The sequence below is a fragment of the Antechinus flavipes genome, chromosome 3 (assembly GCF_016432865.1).
Source record: "Antechinus flavipes isolate AdamAnt ecotype Samford, QLD, Australia chromosome 3, AdamAnt_v2, whole genome shotgun sequence".
Taxonomy (NCBI): domain Eukaryota; kingdom Metazoa; phylum Chordata; class Mammalia; order Dasyuromorphia; family Dasyuridae; genus Antechinus; species Antechinus flavipes.
The window spans coordinates 325461963-325487303 of record NC_067400.1 but is presented as its reverse complement, the minus strand read 5'-3'; the positions used below and the strand labels follow the sequence as shown (position 1 = coordinate 325487303).

General features: G+C 35.3%; 2 protein-coding genes across 8 annotated transcripts in view; one reads left to right on the top strand and one right to left on the bottom strand.

Moving 5' to 3' along the window:
- Nucleotides 1-18488, bottom strand: part of CEP63 (centrosomal protein 63) — a 50351-nt gene extending 31863 nt beyond the window's left edge. For 2 of the 6 annotated variants that reach the window (XM_051985583.1, XM_051985585.1), the window contains exons 1-3: nucleotides 17950-18488; nucleotides 9209-9277; nucleotides 4067-4244 (exon numbers count right to left, since the gene is read on the bottom strand). In XM_051985583.1, coding sequence (XP_051841543.1) covers nucleotides 4067-4244; nucleotides 9209-9277; nucleotides 17950-17987 — 285 coding nt within the window. In that variant the 5' untranslated portion in view covers nucleotides 17988-18488. The remainder of the gene's footprint in view (nucleotides 1-4066; nucleotides 4245-9208; nucleotides 9278-17949) is intronic. The other 4 variants (XM_051985587.1, XM_051985588.1, XM_051985584.1 and 1 more) reach the window with 3 other exon arrangements.
- A 147-nt stretch (nucleotides 18489-18635) lies between these two features.
- ANAPC13 (anaphase promoting complex subunit 13) lies at nucleotides 18636-23355 on the top strand. Of its 2 annotated transcripts, none has more exons than XM_051985590.1 (3): nucleotides 18636-18841; nucleotides 19974-20099; nucleotides 22481-23355. In XM_051985590.1, the coding sequence occupies exons 2-3, from the start codon at nucleotides 20001-20003 to the stop codon at nucleotides 22604-22606; spliced, it is 225 nt and encodes a 74-aa protein (XP_051841550.1). In that variant the 5' UTR covers nucleotides 18636-18841; nucleotides 19974-20000; the 3' UTR covers nucleotides 22607-23355. The 2 variants fall into 2 exon arrangements, with proteins under 2 accessions (XP_051841550.1, XP_051841549.1); XM_051985589.1 differs by having other exon boundaries at nucleotides 18637-18841; nucleotides 19938-20099.
- The last annotated feature ends 1986 nt before the right edge of the window (nucleotides 23356-25341 follow it).

Sequence of the window (25341 nt, the reverse complement as noted above, 5' to 3'; positions counted from 1 at the left end):
ATGATATATTTCTGTAATCCCTTGCTGTCTGAAAGGCTGAGCTTAAGCTTAGGGGTTCTGAGCTGTAGTAGACTAAGCAGATTAGATATCCACACTGAATATGGCATCAGGATAGCGAGCTCCAAGAAGTGAGAAGTCATCAGCTTGCATAAAAATAAATAAGAACCAGCCCAGCAGGCAAACTCTTGTGCCAGTCAATAATGGGATTGGGCCTATGAGTAGTCATTTCATTTCCAACCTAAGCAAGATAGGAAGACTCAAACTTTAAGAAAAAAACAAAGGATGACTGAGAAAAAAAGCTCCTAAAGGAAATAGGACCATCTATGGAATGTAGAGATCCTTATAAAATGTACTTCTCTAACAGTAAGCCATTTAACTTCTTATAGGCAAACCCATATAAAGAATTCATTATTTATTTCACAGAACATAAAAAGATGGAGGGAAACTATTTTCCAGCAAAAGACAACTTTAAAGGTTGGCAGGAAAGGTCTGTGGCACCAGGGTGGGAGTTCAGTGAACAGTTCTGTTACAGGCCACGCTAACACAGCCCCAACCTAAGCCAGGTGTCAGCAAAGCAGAAAAAGATCCTGGGGTATCTGTATCAGTAGACAATCACTTTTAGTATTAATTCCCCAACTATAAAACTTATTACCACTAAGCAATGGTAAACAATGATAAACACTGTAAGTGGTAAACACTGGAGTGGTTTACACTACAGCAATAATCAAAGGAACTGACCAGAAACAATATAAAAGTTCTTAGAAAAATATCAAATTTTATTAATAATATTTTTCACATCTTTCTAAGCACTTTTGTTCAATACTTCATAAAATCTTAGATTGCCAAGCATCTAAGGATTCTGTCTCTGCACAAAATAATTCATTCCTATTTTTCAAAGACAGTCAAAGTTTTATCCCAAATAATGCCAATTGTAACTTGCTAAATTCACTCCTAGGAGATAATCAATATTATCTTTACTTCCATATAAAATGACAATGGTTATAGCAGAAAAATCTTTGTAATGGGTCTATAATTTGTATGCCCTTATCCTATAAAACAGATTAATTCCTTTTGCTGTGATGCTAAAATGCTCCTAGCCATAAAGCATGAAATCCCAGAGTAAGAGATCAGGGCTAATGTCCCTTCCATCTCACTCCTAGAGTGAATGAATATACACAACCCTCTAAGAAGGCAGAAAATAAGGTGGAAAGTGGGAGAAAATGGTCATAAGAGACAAGTTCAGCCATCTAGTGGCTGTGTGACCAGAAGCAAGTAACTTAACCTCTTGGGATCTTAACTTTCTCACTGGCAAAACAGTATCATTAAAACTAGTATTATCAGTCTCACATAGCTATTATCAGATATATATTTATCATATAACTTTAAGTAACATTTAAGTGTGAGTTATTATTCATATATCAAATATTAAGGCACTAATTTGTAAATGCTTTCTTATTTTCCTCCTATTCAGTTCACTTTATACAACCCAGATTACTAGATTATAAGAAATCAAACATTTGACTCAAACTTGTCTTTAGAATTTGGTCCCCAAAAAATTTTAACCAATTAAAAAAAAAGGGAAACTTAATTACTTTCTTTTTTAAAAAATGCTAACAGTACTTTTCATTAAAATATTTTCATGGGTAATTGAAAAATACTAACTAAATACCTAGTAGAATATCAGATGCTACTAGAGATAACAAAATAACTAATAGTAACCTGAATCTTTAAGAATTTAATTCTGGAAATAACTGTGATTACATAAAAAAAAAAAAAAGTATCCATAATACTATTTTTTTAAGGATAAAAGTGAAATGCTAAGTTGAGGCCAAACAACAGAAAACTTTAAATATGAAGTCAAAAAATTTATTTTACCCTACACACAACTGGAGATTCATTAAGGGTTTTTACTAGCTGTATTACAAAGTCAAAGCAATGTTCCAGGGATTGGTCTTGCAGTAAAATGTTTGGCTGGAAGAAAGAAAAGCTGAAGAAAGGGAGAAGTTATGAAGCTCTTCACATAATATTGTCCAAATGAATCTATCCAATTTGCAGACAGTAGAAATAAAAATGGAGGGAAAAGGCAGGTTCAAGAAAAATCAAGTATGACATGATAAGACAATAGAGAAGGAAGAATCAAATACTGAGATTTGGTTTCTGGAAAAATTATATTACCACTAACAGTAACAGATTTATGAGGAAGGGGAACTATTAGCAGGTAGTTTAATTTTACATATATTGAGTCTTAGGAGGCACTACTACATCCAAATGAAAAATGTCTAACAATTGTAAATGAATTACTGAACCTCAGAGTACACTCATTTTAAAGTTATTGACAGCTGAATCTATGGGAATAACTAAGAATAAAGGACTGAATCTTGGAAACATCTATATTTATGGACCAGAAGAAAGGAGAGAAAAAAAATCAGAGGTAGAAAAAATAAGTCAATTCACAGAATACAATAGAGACATTTTAAAAACATGAGTATAGAACATATTAAATGTTAAGAGACTAATGGTATAAAGACTAGGAAAAGGTCAATGGGTGTGGCATCTAGTTTATTATCAGTACCCTTCTATGGTTCAGATTCTGTTGAATGGAAATGGTTGCAATCTAATTAAAAGTTGATTTTGATTTGGTCTTTTTTTTTTTAAACAGTGAAAAAATAGAGAAACATATAAACAATCAGGAATTTTTTTTTTGTATTTAAGATAGAAAAGACCCACACATCTTTGAAAACAAAATAATTACATGATAAATTTAAAGATTACATATACAATATATATATAAATTTTAAAATTAAAGTTAAACATTGTTAACAAGATTAGGTGTTATCAAGAGGGAAGGGAAAAGGATAAAAGTTTATATGTTGACTACTATATGCCAGGCACTGTGCATTTTATAAATATTATCTCATTTGAGCCTTACAACAATCCTGTGAGGTAAGTGCTGTTATTATTTCTTTTTAAACTTGAGGAAACAAAGGCAGACAAAAGTTACATGATTTGTGCAAAGTCACAAAGTAGATATAAATTCAGGTTTTTCTTCAGGCCCAGGATTCTACCTTCTGTGCCACCCAGCTGCCCAATAAAATATACAGTTCAATTTCCTATTAGGATTCTTACAAGGTGCTAAGTAAGTGGAATTGAGGAAACAGTGATTAAATCTAGTTTAGCATTGATTTAATCCTACAACAAATAATGGTTTCCTAGTGATACAATGATTGGTGTGTACTCAGTATGGAACATATAAGGAAGAGCTATCAGGGCCAGAAAGGACAAGTGTACTAGAAGCTTTCTGAGGCTGAAACAGATTCATTCCATCATTCACCTTTGTTGTGGCTGGAGGCTCAAGCACAAATCTTTGGAAGTTGAGGAGATTCAGAAGCCAGAGAAGGCAGTCAGGCAGAACTAAGGAAGACAGAGAAGTGGAGGCAGGCTGCCCTATGGAGAACACTGAAACAAGATCCAGAAAGCATCAAGAAAACTAACCGAGCCCCAAGTGAAGGAGATAAGACTTTGAAAGAGACAGTAAAGGATTTGGACTTTAATCCCTGGCTGTACATGTGATTACTGAGCTAAAACGAAGGCTGCCTCCAGAAGCCCCGCAAGAAACCTGCTCCCAGAGAACATTACATTTTAGAGAAGAATATTACAATTTCCCTGCAGCATAATATTTTTTTAATATACTATCATTTATATTGATATTTTATTTATATACTATCAATTAGAACAATGAATGCTTCTCATATATGCATTTTGTATTTTCTATATGGTACAACTACAAAACCACTACAAACATCCTCTTAAAACAGAACAAGTTTGAAAAACTTCATCTATACAAAATTACAATCTATATCCATCAAGGTACCCATGTTGATGAAATCAAAGTACTAGGGGAAAAAAAGTCAAATTTTTTTCCAGTGGAAATCTTATCTCTATATTATAACTGAACTTAATAAGAAAAATATGGTGCAACAAATTTTTGATGTACTTTTTGGAAACATATGTAATGCATAAGCAAAGTTAAACTGTACTATTAAAGTGAGTAAACTGTGTGTTGTACCTCTGCATGTTTTTGATCCAATAAATTCCTTAGACTGTTGAGTTCCTGCTGTCGAATATCCAAGCACGTTTCTAGAGCCTGGGTCTGTCCTTCCCACTCAGACTTCTTATGAGCCACCATTATGTCAATCTGTTTCATTAGCTCCTGAAGTTCTGCCTCACACGATGTCAAAAAACTTCTGAAAATAAAAGAAATCAAATTATACATTTGTTCACATTACTTCTTTTTCTTCACCTATAAAAAATGTAGAAATATGTGCTCATCCCTAAAAGTAACAATAAATCGAGCCATTATCACAATTTTATAAGAATGGTTCTTTCAAAGAAAATCTCTAGAAGCATTCTCATATTGTGTATTTGTATGGATGTGGTATAGATAGATAGATATACATGTGTGTATATATGTAATATACACATATATGTGTGCATGTAACATATAACATAATATACACACGTGCGCATGGGATAAATACATGGATATATGTGTATATATATATGTAATATGCATAGAGATAATATTTAAACCCATGGGAGCTAATAAGATTACCAAGAATAGAGATGGGGAAAATAAAGGATTCAGGACAAAATCTTGGGAACACCATCAAAGATGGGAGATATAGTATTTTATGTTAGGAACAGAAAGTTAATCTGTCTGACTGCTTAAATAGGGGAGGAATAATATCCAATAAGGCAAAGGATTCTAAAAAGAAGTGATTAGACAGAGGGCAAAGCACAGGAAAGCAGTGCTAAACAAACAAACCAAAAAAAAAAAAAAAAAAAAAAAAAAAACCTGCCAAGATTCTGACCCCTTCTACTTTTCAGACACAGTCAACTATATTTCTTTAATGAACTTACACAGTGCTAACCCTTTATAGCTTAATAAGTACTAACTACAAAAGCAAAGAGGCAGTTATGATTTAACCAATAAAAACTCAAAAAAAATTGGGGAGCAGATACTTAATACATTCATATCAAGTGAGCAAAAGAGGCAGCCCAGAAGTTGCTTAGCAAACTTTCTAAGAGACTGAAACTATCAAATTCCCCCATAAGAGTTTCAGTAGAAATTCCACCAATATTTAGGGAAGAGCAGTATTCTCACCTGGACCACTCATTTATCAGCACAAACACTGCCCTCCCATTCCCATCCCCTTCTCCCCCTCCCCCCCCAATCATCCAGCTTGTTATAATCCCAAATTGGCTGCCAATCCCCCATTGCTTGCTCAATCCTCCTCTTCCCACTCCCCATCCTATTTAATATCTATTCATTACATCCTTTAAGTCTGGAATGCCTGGTGTTCAAGTAACAAACTTACTTTCATCCTTTACCTTTACCTTTTCCATTCCTTTTGCCTTCTTGCAGTGATGGAGACCTATCTCCCTCTGATGACACAGATTTCCTAGATTTCTTTCCAGCATTGTTGCATTTTCACTTATTTTTCTCTCTCTTTTGCTACCTCCAGACTCAGTAGCTATTGTTGGGGGAGCCAGATTACCTCCTGATCTTCCTCTGCCAATTCCAGATTCTTTCTCTACCATGATAACTTGGCAATTACTCAGCAATCTCTTTTCTTTTGAGGTTAATCAATCCATATGTATCATCTGATCAAGATTATGATAGCTATTATCTACCAATTTCCAGGACACTTCTCTTGTTCCTCAATAAACTCAGTAACTGCCTCACAGCCTCTCTCTCCCCTCAACTTCTGCCCTAGTATTAAGGGATTTTCACATATTGATACTCTTTCAGATACCCAAACTGCCCAGTTCCCCATTGTATTCATTTTCTATGACTTATTCATCCACCCAAACTTAGCTCTACAAGGATGGGCTACTCTTGACTTTTGTTCCACCTCCATGTTTGGAAACACTAAAATGCCTTTATTTACTCAGAATCTTTTATCATTCTACCTTTCCCTTTGCCTTTTAACTCCAAACCTGTTTTTTATCTTTATCATGACATCTGATCCCTCGATTCTTCAGTTCCCAATTCCTCCTAAAGTTCTATACTCTCCCTTCTCCATTCTAACCCCCCCCCCAATAAACCAATTCAACTCTATATTATCCTTCTTTCTCAAGTCCATGGTTCTTTTACTGTATAACCAATTTCGCCTTTCCATGTTTTGCCAATTATTCACATATTGTTGAACAAAGATAGAGAAAAATCATAAAATTTCCTGAAGCCACTACAAATATATAGAACATGTCACATATAATCTCAATTGGCAAGGCAATCCTCTCATATCCCTCTAATCAATTCACCATTCCTATTCACCACTCTTCTCTACATTATTCAACTTAAACTGCTCTTCCAAAGTAAGCAACAATCTCTTACCTTCCTAATCTAATTGGCCTGTTCTCATTCCTCATCCCTCCCAATCTATCTGTAGTCTCTGACATTATTGATCCCCCTCTTTGTTTTGATACTCTCTTCTCTCTAGGTTGTGGTGATACTGTTCTTTTCTTTTACCTTATCACCATTCTTCTGTCCCCTTTGCTGGATCTTCATTCAGGTCATACCATTAACCAGATTACATCCTGGGCTCTCTGCCCTTCTTCCTTTCTATCATTTTGGTTCTTCAGCTTTCATAGATTAAATCATCATATCTATAAAGAAGATCATCGGATCTATTTATCCAATCCTAATCTCTCTTCTGACCTACAGTCTAAGAGACAATTGGAGGTTTGAATGAAGATCCAGATATAGCTGTCTTCCATATCTGGAATGTTTTCCCTTCCCATCTCCATCTCCTGCATTCCTTCCATCTTCAGCTAAAATCCTGACTTCTTCAAAAACCCTATCCAGATCCCTACTAATGCTTGAGCTTTCTGTCTAAGAATTTGTCCTGTAAATATTTTGTTTGTATATGTCTATCTGCATGTTATCTCTCCTATCAAGACTTTGAGCTATTTAATAGGGAGGGGCTGCTTTTGTCTCCCACCTTTTTTGTTGTTGTTAAATCTGGAACAAAGAAGACACTTTAATAAATGCCTGGTCTTGATTCTAGAGAAGTTCCTTACATAGAATATATTAAGTGTATGAGACAATAATAACTGAATCCACAGTTTTTGTTATATAATTTTCACCATATTACTGGAACTGAATTACTGAAGGTTACCTTCTTACTAATTACATAACCCTGAATTCAGTTCCATTGACTATGTTCTTAGTGGAGTAGTCATTTTGGCAGAGCCTAATTGAGAACCATAACACAAATATACAATATATGAACTGTAGCTTAGACATGTTTTTTAAAAACTGGGCACGCAGAAACATGCCTTATTCTTTTTCTGGAATCCTATATTGCTAAAAAAAAAAAAACTTTTATATTACTATCATAAAGAGTACAGGGGCTCCTATTCCCCCGCTACTGCAGAAGAAGTTTCCTGGTAAGAAACCAATCATGTTTTGAATAAGGACTCACCTCTCACACAATGCATGGTTCTCAGTTGTTAAGCTGCCAGGTGAGAAGAATGGAACTCAAGTGTCTTCATATAGATATGGAGATGATAAAAGTTTATTGTGATCTATATACCAAGTCCTGAGAACACTCCTCTTGAAGTATCATTACGAAGCCATTATTTCATCATCATTCAACTCTGCATTTTGGCCTCTGACCTCATTATTTAACTGAAATTATCTTCCCCACAGTTATAAATGACCTCATAGCTGCCTGATTTAATAGTCTTTTATCAGTCCTAATTTTTCTGAACCAGCTTCATTTGACAACTATCGACTACTTTTCCTTCCAGTATACTCTCTCTTACTTGTCTGACCATTCCCCAATCTTATTTGCTGGATCATCTATAATGCTACTCTATGCACATTATGGATATGATAAAAGTTAAAGATAATAAGAAAAAAGGTCTGGCTTTTCTAAATTCTAGAATTCAGTCTTTTCAAATACATCAAATGAATTTGTGACAGAAGCATTTTAATAATTTTTATAATTAAAATCATTCTTTTCTCCAAAGTATGTTTCATTTAAAAAAAAAAATGTGAAAACCAACTCTTGCTTCACTTTTTCTGGTTATTCATATAATCCTTGTGGAAAAATTATGGTTTGTTGTTTTGTTTTGTTTTGTCTGTTTTAAGTCTTTGCTTGCAGTTAGCATGAAGTTACTTTCTCCTAAGCTTGGCTTTTCAACATTTCTAGATTTAATTCTTTACAATTATTTCAATCTTTTCCTTACATTTTAAAGAAAACATCAATTTCACCTTTTTATTAAAAAAAAAAAATAACAAAGAGTCAACAAATAGATATCCTGGATAACTGCTCTACTAATGATGGCCTGGGAAAATTATTTTATGATTATTTTTCAAATTAATAGAAATGTAGCCTCATGAATTTAAAAAAAGTAATTAATATAAAGTTAAAATATCACTAAGATCCAGGAGATGGAAACATAAATGACTTATCTTCTAAAGAGGTAGGGCTATAAAGACAACTTCCTGACCCCTTACTAAGGATGCTAGGAGGGAATGGAAAGGATTCTGTTCAGGTTTAAGTTGGATTGCATTATCTTTGAGGCCTCTTCCAACTGAAAATCTATGAAATAAAAAAAGATTCTGAGCACTAAAATGTCCAAAAGAAGACAAAGGAAAGAAAAATCAGGGCTGGATAACTACTAATAGAATAAAAGAATTCTAAATTATTGAGATTTGAGTATAAAAAACTTACACTGTAAATCAGTCAAGAAATTTGAACTGCTGAAACTTGAAACCCAGACATTAAGACTGCTTTAATAAATTCCCAAAGAAATCAACAGAAGCTATTCTCATAATGGTAAGACACTTAAATAAGTTTTCCAATTCTTAAAATATATTTTTTTCTTTTGCTAGAAAATCTCTCTCAGTCTTCATCTGAATAGCACAGAGTACAAATTTTCATAAAGGAAAATGTTTACCTTCTAATTAAGAAGAAAACCTCTGAAAATATGACACTGTCTACAAACAACACATTTTTCACTGCAAGAATTACATTAGTTATCCAAACACAGAATGCTGTTATTTTTTATAATTACAACATAAATTGTTTAAAATTCATGATAAGCAACGAAGAACTCAAGTACTAATGCTAGGAGAAACATCAGCATTGGAAAGAAACCTACTTCTTATTTAAAAGCAGAAACAAAAAAACCTTACCTTCCTTGTCCCCGACTCTGTATTCCTTCCAACAAAGCCTCCATGACCAAATCACCTCTATTTTGGTAGCTGGGAAGAGAAATAAATACAGGTCATAAAATGACACTTTTCTATAGTCAAAATTATTAATGGTCAGTTTAAGAATATGACAAGTGTGGCATTTCTTGAGAAGAATTTAGATTTTTGAGCATTCTTACAACTATATGCTAAGTGCCGGAGATACAAAGAAAAAAAAATTTTGTCTCTGACTTTAATTTCTAGTTGGACCTATATAAGTCCATTTCAGGTGCTTAATATTTGGTTAAATTGTTAAATTAATGAAATAAAGGTTGCCATAGTAGATAAATTGCTTGGACAGAAACAAGCAGCTTGCTCCTTCATATTTGTTGCAACACGAACCTAAAAATCAGACCAAATAATGATCAAAAAATCCAACAAGAAATCATAATAACTTCACCAATCCCAGAACTACACAAAATATTACCAGAATATTATTCCTGGACAATTAGAATGGGGGTTTCTAGTTAAACTAACATCAGCACATGCAATCCAGGAGGAACTGTCCTCTGTGATCAGACATTTATAGCCTGAAAGATAGTGAGAACAGAAGGCTCACCTAAAAAAATCTCCAAGATGGTCAGAAACATGAAATGGAGACTTTGGAAGCCACTAGGAGTAGAAATGAACAGTCTGAGTATGGTAGCTTTCACTCATCATCTTACCCAAGGCCCAACTCCTTAACACTGTCCTGATATCTGAGGCCTAGTTCCTAAGGAAGTAGAAGTCAGTAAAGGAACTCATGTAATCCATGTTGAGGCCAAGCAAGGCCAGAGAAGCCCAGAGAACCCAGAAGCAGGAAGAGAAGAATCATTCAGTTCTAGAGAATTTAAGAGATGGATACTGGAGTACTGAGAGATGAGCAAGCAGAAGATTGACATAATCCAGAAATGTTGATAAGCCAAGCTTAGGAGAACTCCATAATTGCAAGCAAAATCTCAAAAAAAGAAAAAAATCATTTTTCCACAAAGCCTACATGAATAACTAGAAAATGTGAAACAAGAGTTGTTGGTTTTCACATTTTTTTAAATGAAACAAACTTTGGAGAAAAGAATGATTTCAATTATAAAAATTATTAAAATGCTTCTGTCACAAATTCATTTTTAGCCTTAAAACTACTAAAAAATTATTCTGGAGAGAAATGCTAATGATTTTTTGTATTTCAAGTGATTATTACCTTGACCCTTAAAAAAAAAAAATGTTTCTTTTGGGGATTGAATAGAATAGTAAATAGTACAGCAGAGGAAAAGAGGAAAGGAACAGCATTTATTACGCATATTATAGGTCAGTCACAAGCTAAGACTTTACAAATATATTTCATTTTGACCTTACAACAATTCTGTGAGATATGTATTACAATCCCCATTTTACAGTTGCAGAAACTGAGACAAAGAGAAGTTAAGTGAATTATCCAGTCATACAGTTAGTATCAGATGATAAAGTTCCTGAAACCAAGCTCAGTACTTTCTCCACTGATTGCTCTAGTTAATAGTCCCAATTGCATTTGTAATCAGAGGACTGAAGTTCAAATTCTGCCTTTAACATGACTAGTTTGTGTTACTGGCAAATCACTTCTCTTTCTTGTACCTTAGTTTGGATATCTATCTATATCTATATCTATATCTATATCTATCTATATCTATATCTATATCTATCTACATATATATATATATTTTTAAAAAAAAGGAGGGGGAGGAAGGATAATGTTTTGATTATCTTTAAGGTCCCCACAAACTAAAAAAATAAAATAAAATTTATAATCTTACAACGAACAAAGTCAGTCAAGAAAACACACTTTGTCCTTGGCAAGTCATTTAGCCTTTCTGTGCTAAAAATGAAGAGTATGAATCAGAAACCTCCAAAGTTCTTTTCCTGAAATGTAGAGCACAAACCAATAGCACCAACCATTAGATGGCAGTGGTTAGTTCTCTGAAGAGAAATTTTCAGAAAATTTCTTTCTTGAATTAAATAATTTTTCTGGATTTCTACAAATGGCACATGTATCAAAAGAATGATTTGTGTGTTCAGCCTCAAAAAGCCTGTTAAACATAGGAATTGAAAACATAACCCATTCCCCCAACCACCACTAACATGTGTGTATACACACACACGCGCGCGCACGTGCGCACACGCACACGCACCCACACACACACACACACACACACAAAGCTTAGACAAATAGAAAGATACATACGTATATATTTCTCAAGAAAATATTCGTTTCTTGGCCACTTAAAATATACCTCAACCATTCTGATACACGTTACAAAGTGAAGAAAATTCTAGAACTAATAAAGAAAGAAAAGTCATGACACAAGACAGAAGTTCAAAGATATAATCTTAACTACCTAGAGAGGATGCCTTCAAAACAGCCTCAGCAAATATGGATCAAGGAAGACTAGGAGAAAAAAGGGGGATAGGGAGTGGAGGTGTCAGCTTACCTATGCCAATTAGGTTTATTGTGTCTCATTCCTCCAGCAATTTCAACTAACCATCTGTCCCCACACAACCTTTCTTCCTTTTTAAATTTTTAAAAATTTTTAAGCATTTTAATTCTAAATGGTAAACTTCTGTTCCCAACAAATTCACAAGGCAATGGAAATATAAAGACAAAAAAATCAAGTCCCAGTCCTTAAGCAATTTACATTCTATGGGGAATACAATATATGTTGTATTTAGGAAATACACAAGTAACATTGTAACATCAAGTAGCTTCAAAACAATATAGAAGTTAAAGCCAAGGTGGCAGAAAAGCAGAAGGGGCAAAGAGATGTAGAGAAGACACCAGATTGAACTGTAGTGGGAAAATTCAAGAAAATGTTAATCAATTTTTTCCAGCCCAGGTCAGCAAAGTGTCTATGGACACTTATTCAGTGTCTAACCAAGATTAGTCAAGTGGAACATTCTAGGAGTAGGCAATGTGGGGAAGAAGAGGGTAAAAGATAAGAGACTGTGCATTATGGCAAATGGAAGTCCTACAAAAAAGTCTGAGGTCAGACAGTAGGTTGGAAGAATGAGTAAAAAAAGTGTTTTTTTTTTTTGTTTTTTTTTTTTTAAATCACACCATAAAAACTATTTGGACAACAAGAATGCTCAAAACACAAACTTAGAAGAGAATAACTCCAAAACATCAACAAGCAAAATCTCCAAGAAAAACATACTTAAATAAAAATTCCTGGAAGAGATAAAATTGAAGAGCGGACCCCGAAATTCTAAAAATCCTTAAAGAAGAAAATCTCCTTCAACTCTACCTCGGTGAAGGACCCCGCCCCAAAGGACAAACAGTTTCATCTTTGTTATCTGAGTGGGCTTGGCTCAGTCCTGAAACTCACTGAATTCAATTCAGATTCTAGCTCTAGCTGAAACCCAGCTAGGAGCCAACTTGGGACTCCATCCACAAGCCCCGCTTTAGCTAACTCTCTCATTATAAAAAGAGCCAAATGAAAATCCTCTCTTTGCAGAGGTTCTAAACATGCCAGCTATACATGCTTGGCATCCCAAGGAGCCTCTGTCCACTGAAATTCTCTTTCCAGTGGCATCCTCTCTTTACCCTCACTTATTTCCCTAACCAGACTTTAACCTTACTTCTAATCCCCATAATAAATCTCTTTTATCAATCTAAGTTTTCGGCTCTATAAATTCCTTTACAGAGGACCTCTGCACCGCTAGAAGTGAGTCCCCAAAACTTTCTACCCTTGTGCCAAATCCTAAGGGGTCGCAGGGGAGACAAACCCCTCCATTTGGTTCCCTGAACCCTAAACCTGCCACTAGACCTCATTTAATTCCCTGGCCACCAGAAACCCTAATTTTATTTTGGTTCCCTAAATCCAAATTTCATCAAAATGATAACATTCAAGGTGAAAAATTTAAAATAAATGAAAGAAAGACTTGGGAAAGGAATGAACAGATTGACACAAAGGATACACAACCTTGCCTTTCAAAAAACCTCCCTGAAAACTGAATGCACCAAATAGAAGTCAATGACTCCTATGTGACAATAAGAAATACTGAAATAAAGTCAAAAAAAATTTAAGGAATATACACGATGTCATAACATAAATGACTGACCTAGAAAACAGATGGAAGAGAAAAAAATTAAGAATTAATGAAAATCCCTGAACTCTATAATCAAAAAAGATCCAAGGAACCATATTTCAAAAAATCATAAAACAAGGCCTGCTCAGATCACATAGAAACAAAAGACAAAGTAGAAATAAAAAGAATTCATCTATCACTTCCTAAAACTCCAAAATGAAAAAACCCAGAAAAATTATGGTCAAAATCTAGAGCTTCCAGGTCAGAGAAAAAAATACTGAAAGCAGTAAGATAGAAATAATTCAAATAGCAAGGGGCCATAGTCAGGATCACACATAATTTAGTAGCCATCATTATACAAAGGATAAGAAAACTTAGAATATGGTTATTTTGGAAAGCAGAGGTCTACAATTAAAAATAACTTCCAAAGCAAAACTGAGTAATACCGGGGAGAAATGAACATTATATAAGGAGTCCTTAAATAAAGGGCTTCCAAACATTTCTGATAAAAAGACCAGAGCTGAATAGAAACTAGGAAGTTCAAACAAAGAAGTTAATATTAAAAAGTAAACCCAAATGAACAATCATAAGAAATTAAATAAGGATAAAATGCTTACAATCAAATATAACATAATACATGTGTCCCCTATAAACCCTATCATCATCAGGTTAACATATGGAATCTAATTAGACAAGGCCTGGGTGTGTTATGTTACATCCTAACAATGAAAACAAGACAAGAAATACACTGGGATGGGAGGGGGAAGAGAAAGGAAAGGAAAATTGAACAGAATTATATCACATAATCAGGGTATGCAAGCAGATATTGATACAAGGAAGGAGGAGGGGGCAAGTGAATAGCTTACACTTGAACCATACTCTATGGTCTAAGAAAGAACACACACACACACTGATTAAAGAAATACATTCTAATCGATGGGAATATGAGGGAAAAGAGAGTGAAGGAGGCAAACAAAAGAAAATAAACTAAAGATACAAAAAAATATTTCTAATTCTTTCTGAAGTGACAAAGCACAGAAATCTGAGGGAGTATCCTTAATTTGGGGAATGGTTCAACAATTTACTATGTATATAAATGCAATGGATATTATTATGCTGTCAGAAATTATGAAAGGGATAGTTTCAGAGAAACCAGAAAAGTCTTATATAACTAATTTTGAGTGAAATGAGCTGAACCAAAAAAAAAAATGACAACAATATGTAAAGAAACCATTTGAAAGAATTAAATTTCTGATCAGTCTAATAGCAACATAATCCCAGAGGATTAATAATTAAAGTGTATGTGTATGTATATGTGTGTATGCATGTGCGTGTGTGTAAATGTGCTTGCATGTGTAGAAGATGGCAAATGTGGAAATTTGTTTTGCTTAATAATACATATTTGTAATGGGTTTTATTTTTCTTTTGTTCTTTACAGTAAGGGATTGAGAGAAAAGGAAGAAACAAGATTTTTGCTCATTGAAAATATATACATAATTTTTAAAAAGAAGAGTTACTGTAGTATGAGAAGGAAAGTAGTGGGGGGATGGCAGTGTGTGTAAGGGAAACAAAGCAAAATAAATTCTAAGGATGTACAAAATATTTCTAGGGTTTTGTTGTTGTTGTTGTTGTTGTTTTTTGAGGTGACAAAGAACAGGAATCTGAAGAGGGGTCTTATCTACATTCCATATCACTTAACCTGTGCTTGAAGGAAGGTAGGGATTCTATGTGGCACAGAAGAAGGTGGAATACATTCCAAATATCAGGAAAGGCATGGAAGAAGGAATACAATTAAATAATTCCTACTTCATTTTCTCTTTTCATAACAACTATATAAAGTTAAGAATTTTTTGCACAGAGTATGATACAAATTCTAAAACCCAAGATCACAAAGCTGGTGTGAAGTACAAATTAAAGTCCTATCTGATTACCAGCTGCTTCCGGAATAAAGCTTATGTATGTACTACAGGAATTAAATACTGGTTATTATTTACAGATATCAGCCACATTTTATAAAGTAATAAAATAATATTAAAAATAGTTAAATGACTTGCTCAAAGTTACAAAGCTTGTGTTAGAGGTGAGATGTTCTTGCCTCCAAGTCTAGAAATTTATCCATTAGCTGAACTGCTTGTATGGTAAAAAGTAAAATGATCAAAATATAAAGACACTAAAGAAACAAAAAGAAAAAATTAACGAAAAAGAAATCCTTTTGAACTCAAGCACAAAACCAACCTGATGAGTATATTACAATTTAACGAAGTATGCCTTATTTACTTGCAATTTTCATATATGAATAAAAATTCATATATAATTTCATATGTAACATATGTCTTCTGTACAACACTAATCAAATTGTAATTTCACATTTAAAATGAATATTACAAGGTTCTACAGAGATATAATTTCTTCTAGAAATTCTAATAGACCACTTTTAATAAAGAAAAAAAATACTTTCACTAAATTTTCCCTTAGCCAGTTTGGGGAGGGGGGGAGGGAAGAGGAGAGGAGAGAAGGGAAGGGTTAAACTTGAAAGGTATTTCAAGCAACTAAAAATTATTCCAGGAGTTAATAAACATTTTTGTATCATGGATCCCTTTGGCAATTTGATGAAACCTTTGGACTACAAAGATTTACCAGCTATGTCTCACCTAAGCCTACAGACAAGATTACAAGTCCTTGGAATCCATAGCAATTTCAAAGTAGTGGTGAGTATAAATATTCCAAAGCATCTGACTTAAAACATAGCATAAATATATCTGTGATCTCTGTTGGTGACAAAGTCACAAGTACAATTAACACTACTATGATTTATTAGCCACATTTGTAATAGATAGAAATGATAAATTTCAACTACAGATTGCTTGATAATTTTTTTTTTTTTTTAACAATTTCCCATTCAAATTCCTGGGCTCTCAAAAACATACTCATGAAATTCTTCAGGTTAAGAACCTTTAGCCTTTACATAATAAAATACTGATGTCTACAACATCAATAGACTAGAAAAAAACATGGGATGAGGTGTCATTAAAAAAAAAAAAAGCAATTAGCAAAAGTTGTTATAAAAATGACTGCCTAGGTTCTTCTAGAGAAATTCTGGGGAATAGGCCGTAGGATTGTTTCTTCTGTGAAAAGAGATGGCTGGTTAGCCATCCATTTGGACTGGTTAGTCCAAATAAACACCCAAGGTTTTAGGATTTAGGATTGGAAAGGATCAACAATCTTACAATAAAATGTATATAGAGATCAAGTAGCTTGATGTACTATGACTTTAGCAAGAAATCTGCACTTTAATTGAAGTCTCTCGAGACTGAACAGAAAGGGTTAAGTAATAAACCTTAAGCCACCACAAAGGCAAGATGCTGTTATTCTTCCCCTTTCCCTTTCCACCCTCAATCTGACTCTCTTAGAATGATTTAGGTCCAATTGCAAGACAAAAGTCAGTTTGACCAGAAATGGCTTAGAATACAGCAGAAGACTATGGCTTCTCTGAAGTCTGACCAAGCTCCAAGCAATCCAGACCTCTTGCATAACTCTTGGACAAAATATTCTGATCTGTTGGGAGTAGTCTTCACATGCTTGAGATAGACACCCTCAACTTAATGAAAAGCTTGAAGCCAATGGGTTAATCACCATCTGGATTGGTAAGAGGTGGCCATTACACACGTTAAAGCTTCTTGGAGTCATAGGTGAGAGTTGAGTGATAGGTAGATAAGATAGATAAGCAGATCTGAAAAGTGATCAGCAAGCAATCACACCAAGGGTGTTCTTCCTCTGTAACTAAAAACACCTCATATACCCCTATAATCAGAGAGGACACCTTGACTCTCAAATCATTCTAGAAAAGACCTTGGAGGTCCCAGAGTCATGGGATCATTTCGAGGAGCTGGGAAGAACTTCAGAGACTAGCTAGTCTAATTCATCCCCATCCCCCACCCCCTCATTTTACCTATGAGCAAACTGAAACCCAAAAAAGTTAGATAGAGTTGCTCAAATTGGCAAACATTTATTAAGCATCTTCGATATGCCAAGACTGAGTAACAGGATATAAAATGAGGTTAAAGACAGTGCCAGCCCTCAAGGATCTTATAATCTAATGGGAGAGACAACATGCAAAGAAATGGATACAAAGTTTCCAGTTAAGATCAGAGATGAATGCCTCCATTTTGGACAAGAAAGTGGATTGCCACAGTAACGATTTTAAGTAGGAGCAGGAAATGAAGACTCTGCAGAATGGAAAGCTCTGGAAGTCTGAGATTTATTTATCCAGCTTTCTTTATATCTCCAGCGCCTGGCACAAGGCCCTCGATTAGTAGGTGCTTTAATGTTTGAACTAAATTGAACATTGCACCGAGGTCTCCAGACCTTTTGGGAAGCTTGGGAGTGAGTGCTCCGGGACGAGGTGGGGCAGAGAAGGGAAGGAGGATGATCGCCTACAGCACTCTCGAAGTGCTTTTGAATCGCCCGCCACAACGCGGCGGGAAGCACGTGGTTTCCACGGCCTCCGTTCAGATCACGGCCACCTCCTCCCCCTCTCAGCCCCGGCTATAAAAACGAGGAACCCACTTCGAGCAGGACCCGAGGTGGGTGAGTGAATGAGTCCTGGCCGCTAGCCCCTGCCCTCGGTCCCTAGGATGGGAGGCGGGCACCTGCCAACGGGGTGGGCCGAAACGCCAGGCGGAGCCATTGTCCAACTTGTCCCCACATCGGCCGGCGGACGCGACGTGGAGTGAAGTGAGGCGAAGAGGACGCCGGGAAGAAGGTAGCAGCCGCGACCCCGCGCCTGCGGACTAGGGACCAAGGGGTCGGTGCTGCTCAATGACCTCGGCCCCGCGACCACGCACTTCGTGCAGCCCAGCTCAGCCAGGCGTCCACAGCCACAGTCGCCGCCGCCGCCGCTGTCGCTGCCGCCGCCGCCAAGGGGCGCTGCCGGTGCAGCGTCCGCCCCCTCCCCTTTCTCGTTCTCCCGCCGTTACCTCTCCCGGCCGCGCGCGCCACCAACGTTCCGCACCGCCTCCTGGTGCTCACCCCCTCGCTCTAGCTACCCTCCCTCCGTCCCTCTTAACTCCTGTCTCCGCCTTTTTAAAAAAATTCTCCCCTTTTATGAACTAAGCCAAATCCATCCTCCCCCCCTTTCCTAATGCAGCTGAGTGGACTCAGCCGAATTCTGCTATTCGCTCGTCCTAAAGGAAGGGAGGGAAGGGCTTTGCGGATCACGTGACCAAGGCGAATCGTCTAGTGAAGGAGCAAAAGGCGCCGCGGTTGAAGGCGGAAGGGCGCCTGGGCTGAGACTCGCGCAACGCGCCTGCGTCATGACCGCGGGATGCGCATTCGCATTCTCTCCATAGTCTGTAGTCTGGTTACCTTTCTCGTGCTGCTGTGCAATTGTGCCTTCCCTTTCCCTCTGGGGTCACTTCTCGAGGGTCTCGGCTCTTTCCTTCCACACTCCTGATCCCTGAGGGACTGTCGTTCCCTCCCTCTCCTTTATCTTCTGGTCCCGCTGGTCCCAAACTCAGAAGCGAGAACTCCCTGCCGCTCCAGGTAGGGTTCGGCCTCGTCCGTACGTATACTAGGGCAGCACCTCCATGGCATTTTAATGAGTAGCGTCTGCAGACCTGTGTTGATACAGAAACGGTTAATCGTTTTACTCTCTCGGTTCCAAGACCGGGGATACCTCAGTTAAAATTCAGGCTCTCCGCTGAAGGGACAGTACATCAAACTACTCGACCCTCTCTAGACATTTTACAGTGAGATTACTGATCAGACCCGTTCCCGAGATGCTAGCTGAGATTTAAGGGACAGAGCATTTTGTTAGGGTAAAGAGAGGTCAGAATTGAAACCAGGTAGGTCTCAAAATTCATTCCACAAATCTCAGTAAGGGAATTGGGCAGCCAGGTGCAAGTGTGTCTCCCTTCTGTTAACTCGATTTCCTGTATTATTTACAATCATTCTTAGATCATATGGATTTATTAAGCATCATATGCCTTGTACAATTTTGGAAAATTTGTAAAAATCTGCAAATAATTGGCCACCTATTGTGTGCTGGTTCTATAAGGATGAGAAAACTGTTTGAAACCACAGCCTCTGCTCTAAATGACATGGTCTAATTGAGACTTCAATATATGAGTTCAACAGCCACATAAAATTACAATTCAAAAATTTTTTCACTGCTTTTTATGGGAGATGCTCTGCCAGATAGGGACAGAGATGAAAATCAGGGAAATCCTTACCCTCAAGAAGTTTACAATCTATCTGGCAATTTAAAAGAACACATTAGTGAGAGGTGACTTTTTTATAACTTAGGTTCCAATGAGAAGAATAGTAGATGACAAAAAGAGGGCAGCATTTTGAAGAAACTGAAAAAAAAAAAGTTTGGGAAAGGAATTTAGATGAATACTTTAAAATGTTTATTTTGAAGGATCCACAGTTTTATTGGTCTGTATAGAAACATCCAAAGGGGATCCTTATATTTTATTCTAGTAAAACCTTAGAGAAAAACCAAAACTGTATTAGCCTACTGTAGCCAATTTGGGCTTATTTTGAGCTCAGGTCATATCCACAGACACAATTTTAATGTATGTTTGGAATAATTCAGAAAAATTAACTATTGTATGTGTGTTTTTTTTTAATCTACTAGCTATCAAATTTTTGAACTATAACTTGTGGGCCATAGGTCTAAGACAATCAAAATCATAAAAGAATGGACAGTGAGGTACAAAGGGATGGAAGAATTCTGGATTTGATTGATGATGCCTGGAGAGAAGATAAATTGCCATATGAAGATGTTGCAATACCACTGGTAGGTAACAGTACTATGAATGAATGAATAAATATACTATTGTGAACAACATATTTGCTGTTAAGGGAAACCTGGAAAGAATTAAGGGGCAAATAAGAAAAAAACAAAGAAATGGTAACAAACTGAACAAAAGCAGAGGAGAAAGGGCATATGACACTGTGGGAGAACTTTACCTAGACCAGAATTATCAAAAATACTTCCCTAGTGGATTTGAACCAAATTAAAATGTAATTGGGAAATATTTTTAAAATAAATAATAATACAGTAGAACAAAGATAATATTAATGTGTAATTTTCTAAGTCAATATGCAGCCACAGGTATCCTTAGATACAAGTGGCCTTGTTGCCGTTTTGAATTTAACAGCACTGATCTAGACTCATAATAATAAGGGCCTTTACCTAAAGCAGTAAAAATAGAGAGGAGGGAATGGATAGATCTAAGAGATCATTTTTTGCAGTCCTTTCAAAGAAAATCAGCTAACATACAAAGAGTAAGGGTCATAAAACTAGTTAGTAACATGTCTCCTAACTCTAGAGTTTCTTTCAATGTATGATAGGTAGAAATGAATCAAGAATAATTGAGTCAAAATTACCAAAATAAATGAGAAAAACAAAAATTTTAAAACTAAATTATATTTTCTTCTTTCTCTTACCTTAAGCTGTCATTCAGTACTCTTTGTAAACCTTCTTTGATGCTAGACCTTTCCAAATGTTCTGAGAGACATCTGTTTCACTCTCCATATCCACCAGGTTTTTAGGGAAAACTTCTTAACAAACTTCTATGGTTATAGACTTTCCTAGACCTCTTAATCCTTTAGACTTCCCTAGACTTCTATTCTTAGCCATGAATTTGTATAGAGTTAAATCTGATTTAATAGATGATTGTAACATACTTGATAAGATGTGCCTAGATAACCACTTGGCAAAAATGTAAGGGAAGATCATACTTTAGGCCTAAACGAAGTAATTTCTAAGGTTGCCTCCAACTCTTTAAGAGATTATAATTCTATTATTTTTTCACTTTAGTAAAGGCTTATGATAGATCCTATGTATATCATGAGGATCTACTGAAACAAGAGAAAATTAGAAAAGAGGAGAAAAAATATTTTTCTTTTAACATATGGGAGGATGGTAATGGGAAATAGTCAAGGGTAATATGCAAGTAAAAACAACCTTAACTGTTTTTGAAAGAACTGTAAAATATTCAGGATACCTACTTTTAAAAATCAAGAACAGAAAATGTAAAACTATTCACTAAGTGCCATAAATAGCAAAGATATATCTTAAATTGAGTTAAGGATCAAGAGGGAAGAAAAGGCAAAAGAGTCCAAAGAACTAAAAGGAAAAGATATAAAGGGGAAAACATCCATTGTGTAGGATAAGAACTTGTATCTATCTGAAAAACTTTCACATATGTACTCAGAATTTTAGAAAACTTAGTTTAGGCCAATTGAAATCAACCCAAGAGCAGAATAGAACCAGTGACTCGGATATTTTTAACCTATGATTTATAGATTTGTTTTACTTTTGTCTTGTTGGCATTAATCTTTATTCCAGCTAATGTTGACTGTCTTTATTAGAGTTTGGTAGTCCAAAATCCATCATTTCATAGGTGTGAATTCTTTTAGTCCTCCACTAAACTGAGTCATAACTCTTCCATACTGTACCATCTTCATGAGTCAATAGGTCTTAAAAATGTTCCTCATTTGATGTCCAACTTTCTTGGAATTAACATCTCTGAATTTAACTGTACCAAACCTCAGCTGATAAAATACACTGTGTATTAGTTTCTAGCTGTGTACTCGAAGCTTTCACAGCCTAATAGAACTTGTCAGAATATATGCTAGTTTTAATAAGGAAAAGTCAGTAATGTTTAAAATTTCTTCTAGCATATTTTAATTTCACATGAAGTTAGTATTTTCACTGATATTAATTAGACCAAAAAAAATTTATCAAACACATGATTATCCCTTAAAACTATCAAGTAGTCCTAGCTTAGGAAATTGCTCATTTTTCTTTCCTGTTAACCGTGACCTATATGTGTTATATCAAGAAAAAGAAAATGAATTCTCCTAATGCAGAAAAAAAGAAAAGAAATCAGTGGTTTTTGGTTATTTTCTGTATGATGCTAGTGCTTCACCCCAGAAATTCTTGTTTTTTCTTTCTATTAAGTATTTTATATATACTTGTAAATGTTTCTTATAAAATGTAAATTCTTTGAAGGCAAAATTTTTTCACAATTTCTTTTGTGTGCTCAATGTCTAACATATAATAAATGCTTCTTTATGCTTATTAATTACTGGGCTAATTGCTGACTTTCATTTAATGAAATATCAGCCTTTTGGAACATGTCCTTCTGAGTTCTTCTTTCACATTTTCAGAATGAGCTTCCTGAACCAGAACAAGATAATGGTGGCACAACGGAATCTGTCAAAGAACAAGAGATGAAGTGGACAGACTTAGCCTTACAGTATCTACATGAAAACATTCCCCCAGCAGGAAACTAAGTTCTTATCTTTCATGGACAAATTATTCTGTGTCCAAAATGTTTTCTTCTAGGTTCCCAAGTTGTATCTTTAAGCTGTGAGCCACTGCTTTCAACAGTTGATTGTCAACAAGGTAGAATGTGAAAATATTTATTCATGAAGAGATAACGAATTTAAGTAACTTAATATTAAGAAGATTTTTAACAAGTATTTTAGGTTCCATGAGCCTAACTAAATCTCTTCATTAATTTGTCTTCAAATTTAAATATCTACCTATAACTTTGATTTTGCTACTGTTATAGGTTAGTACAATTTAATTTACAATTATATTTTCTTCAATAGAAAGACAAATAGTAGGAGAATGATGTCAAAATACTATACTTTGTCTTGCTTCTCTGTTCATTACTCAAGAGGTAAGACAAAGAATGCATTTGACCTTAGCTATTAAAAGCTGATGAGTCTGTTATTCAAATCTACCAGGACAGTGGGAGAAAAGCTCAATTTTATAATTGTATTTCAAGTGGAAAATCAGCTGGGTAGGGCTCTGCCTCTAGTCATTTATTTTTAAGTTAATGTATTTACAACATTGATGCCATTAATATGGAGATAACTTATTACAGATGGTTGGAATTAGTTTTTTTGTTTTGTTTTGTTTTCTTCCAATAAATTTGATTTGTACATAAAATTATTCTTTTGTATAGTTTTCAAACAAAAGTACATTGTGCAATTTTACAAGCTAAAAAATAAAGTTTAAGAAATGCTTAGACAAAGTCATGGATTGTTCATAGGGATCATAGATAGAGCTTAAAGGGCCCAGATGTCATTTAGTTTAATCACTAATATTACAGGTCAAGAATCTGCAGCCCAGATACTTCTCCCAAGAAGATACAGGTAATAAGTGGCAGATCTGGGATTCTGGTCCCCAGAGCCTTAGACAATATTTTGTGTTCTTTCCACTGTAATATGCCCCCTCCTTAATTCATAGCAGCTAATAAGAGAAAACTACAAATGTTCAGAAGACATCCTAAACTTGTGAGTTGAAAGCAATTTTCATGTTCTTCCATAAATCATTTTCAAGAATACTGAGCTAGAGAGAACCCCATGGTTAGATACCAGAGATTCAAGAAAAGCAAGAAAAGGAAGGCTCCATAGTAGAGGAAACTTAACTATAGGGAGTCTTTAGGAAACAAATCATAATGCTTCTGAAAATGGGCTCTCTGATTTCTGTAAGCACCTCTTCTTGATGAAATCCTTACTCTGACTCCTGGCTTCTTTTCTTACCTTGGATCCTGAATTTTAGTGTACCTGAAAACCTCTGATTCCTGGCCTGGTATTTAGTTAAACTTTGTCTTTGATCTCTGTTCATTTTCCCCAGAAAGCTCTTCTTAGGCTTCTTAATTATCCTGTCCCTGGTGCATTATCAGAATCTTATCCAACAGAAATCTACATTGCTAGAACCCATTATGTTGTCTAGTAATGCTAGTTTTTGTTCATACTAGTATACTTTGAAATATAACAGAAAAAAAGTGGGGAGAGGAGCCAAAGTTACATTACCATTCCATCTCTATAAAGCCTTCTCTAGCTATTTCTGTCCTCACTGTGTTAACTTCTAACTACCTCAGTCATAGCCTATAATAGATAATGTAACACTTAATTATGTATCGATTTATGTTACTTACTATCATTTAAGGCATGATAGATTCTTCTTCCTAAATTGACTGTTTGTTCCTTGTGAATGGGATATTTAGTATAAGACCATATGTTAGTTTTTCTGTATTCTCTGCACATAGGTTACTGAATAAATGCATGAATTATTATTGTAATTTGTATTATTGTATTTTGTATAACTGTAATTTGAACCTTGATTGGTTCAAATACCCTCCCCCCCAAATTTTTTTAACCACATTTGACTTTTGAAAGAAAAAGACATCCCAACAGAACAAGCATATGTCAGGGATTTGTTTTTAAAAGCATCTTCCAGGGCATATTCTAGCATCAGAATATAGCTGAATCTTTATATCTTCTACACCTGTTGTCCTGTACAACAATCATTCATCTTCAGAATTTTGAAACATCAGAGATGTTATTCTTACTAAGATTCTAAAGTGAACAAATATGTTTTATAAAGCTTTTAAAATAAGCATATATATTTTTAAGCATCTTTTTTTGTGCCTTGTACATTGTATACAATGTTGAATTCCATTTCAGGTAAACCAAAATTAACTTGAGAGTGTACACTAAACCTTAAGTATTCTGGTGAATTAATTGAGGCTTTCCTTTAATTCATCTTACGTGATATGTTTACTAATTTCTAAAAACAAAAGCACAAATATCAAACAGAAATAGAAATTTTAAGATTTTGTTCAGATTTATTGTTTTGCCTAGTATTGTAATTGACTTCAGTCTGGAGTATTGTGTTGAGTTTGTAGCACCATATTATAAAAGGTATGAGAGGGAAGAACTGGGGCCATTAAGTTAAAGTTATAAAGAGGTAAATTTCAGCTTGTTATGAAGAAAACCTTAATAGGGATTAAAATTATAACAGTATGAGCTGCCCCTGGAAGCAATGAGTTACCCATTCTTTTAGTTCACCAATATCCTTGCAAAGAGATTTTCAAACGGAGGTTGAATAATTACTTGCTAGGGATCTTGTAGAAAGAATTTCTGTTTGGTTGTGAGCTGGACCAGGTGATCTGCAGTAATTATCATTGCTGGGATTCTATGATTACAGCCTTATGTGGTAAATGAATCGCTGC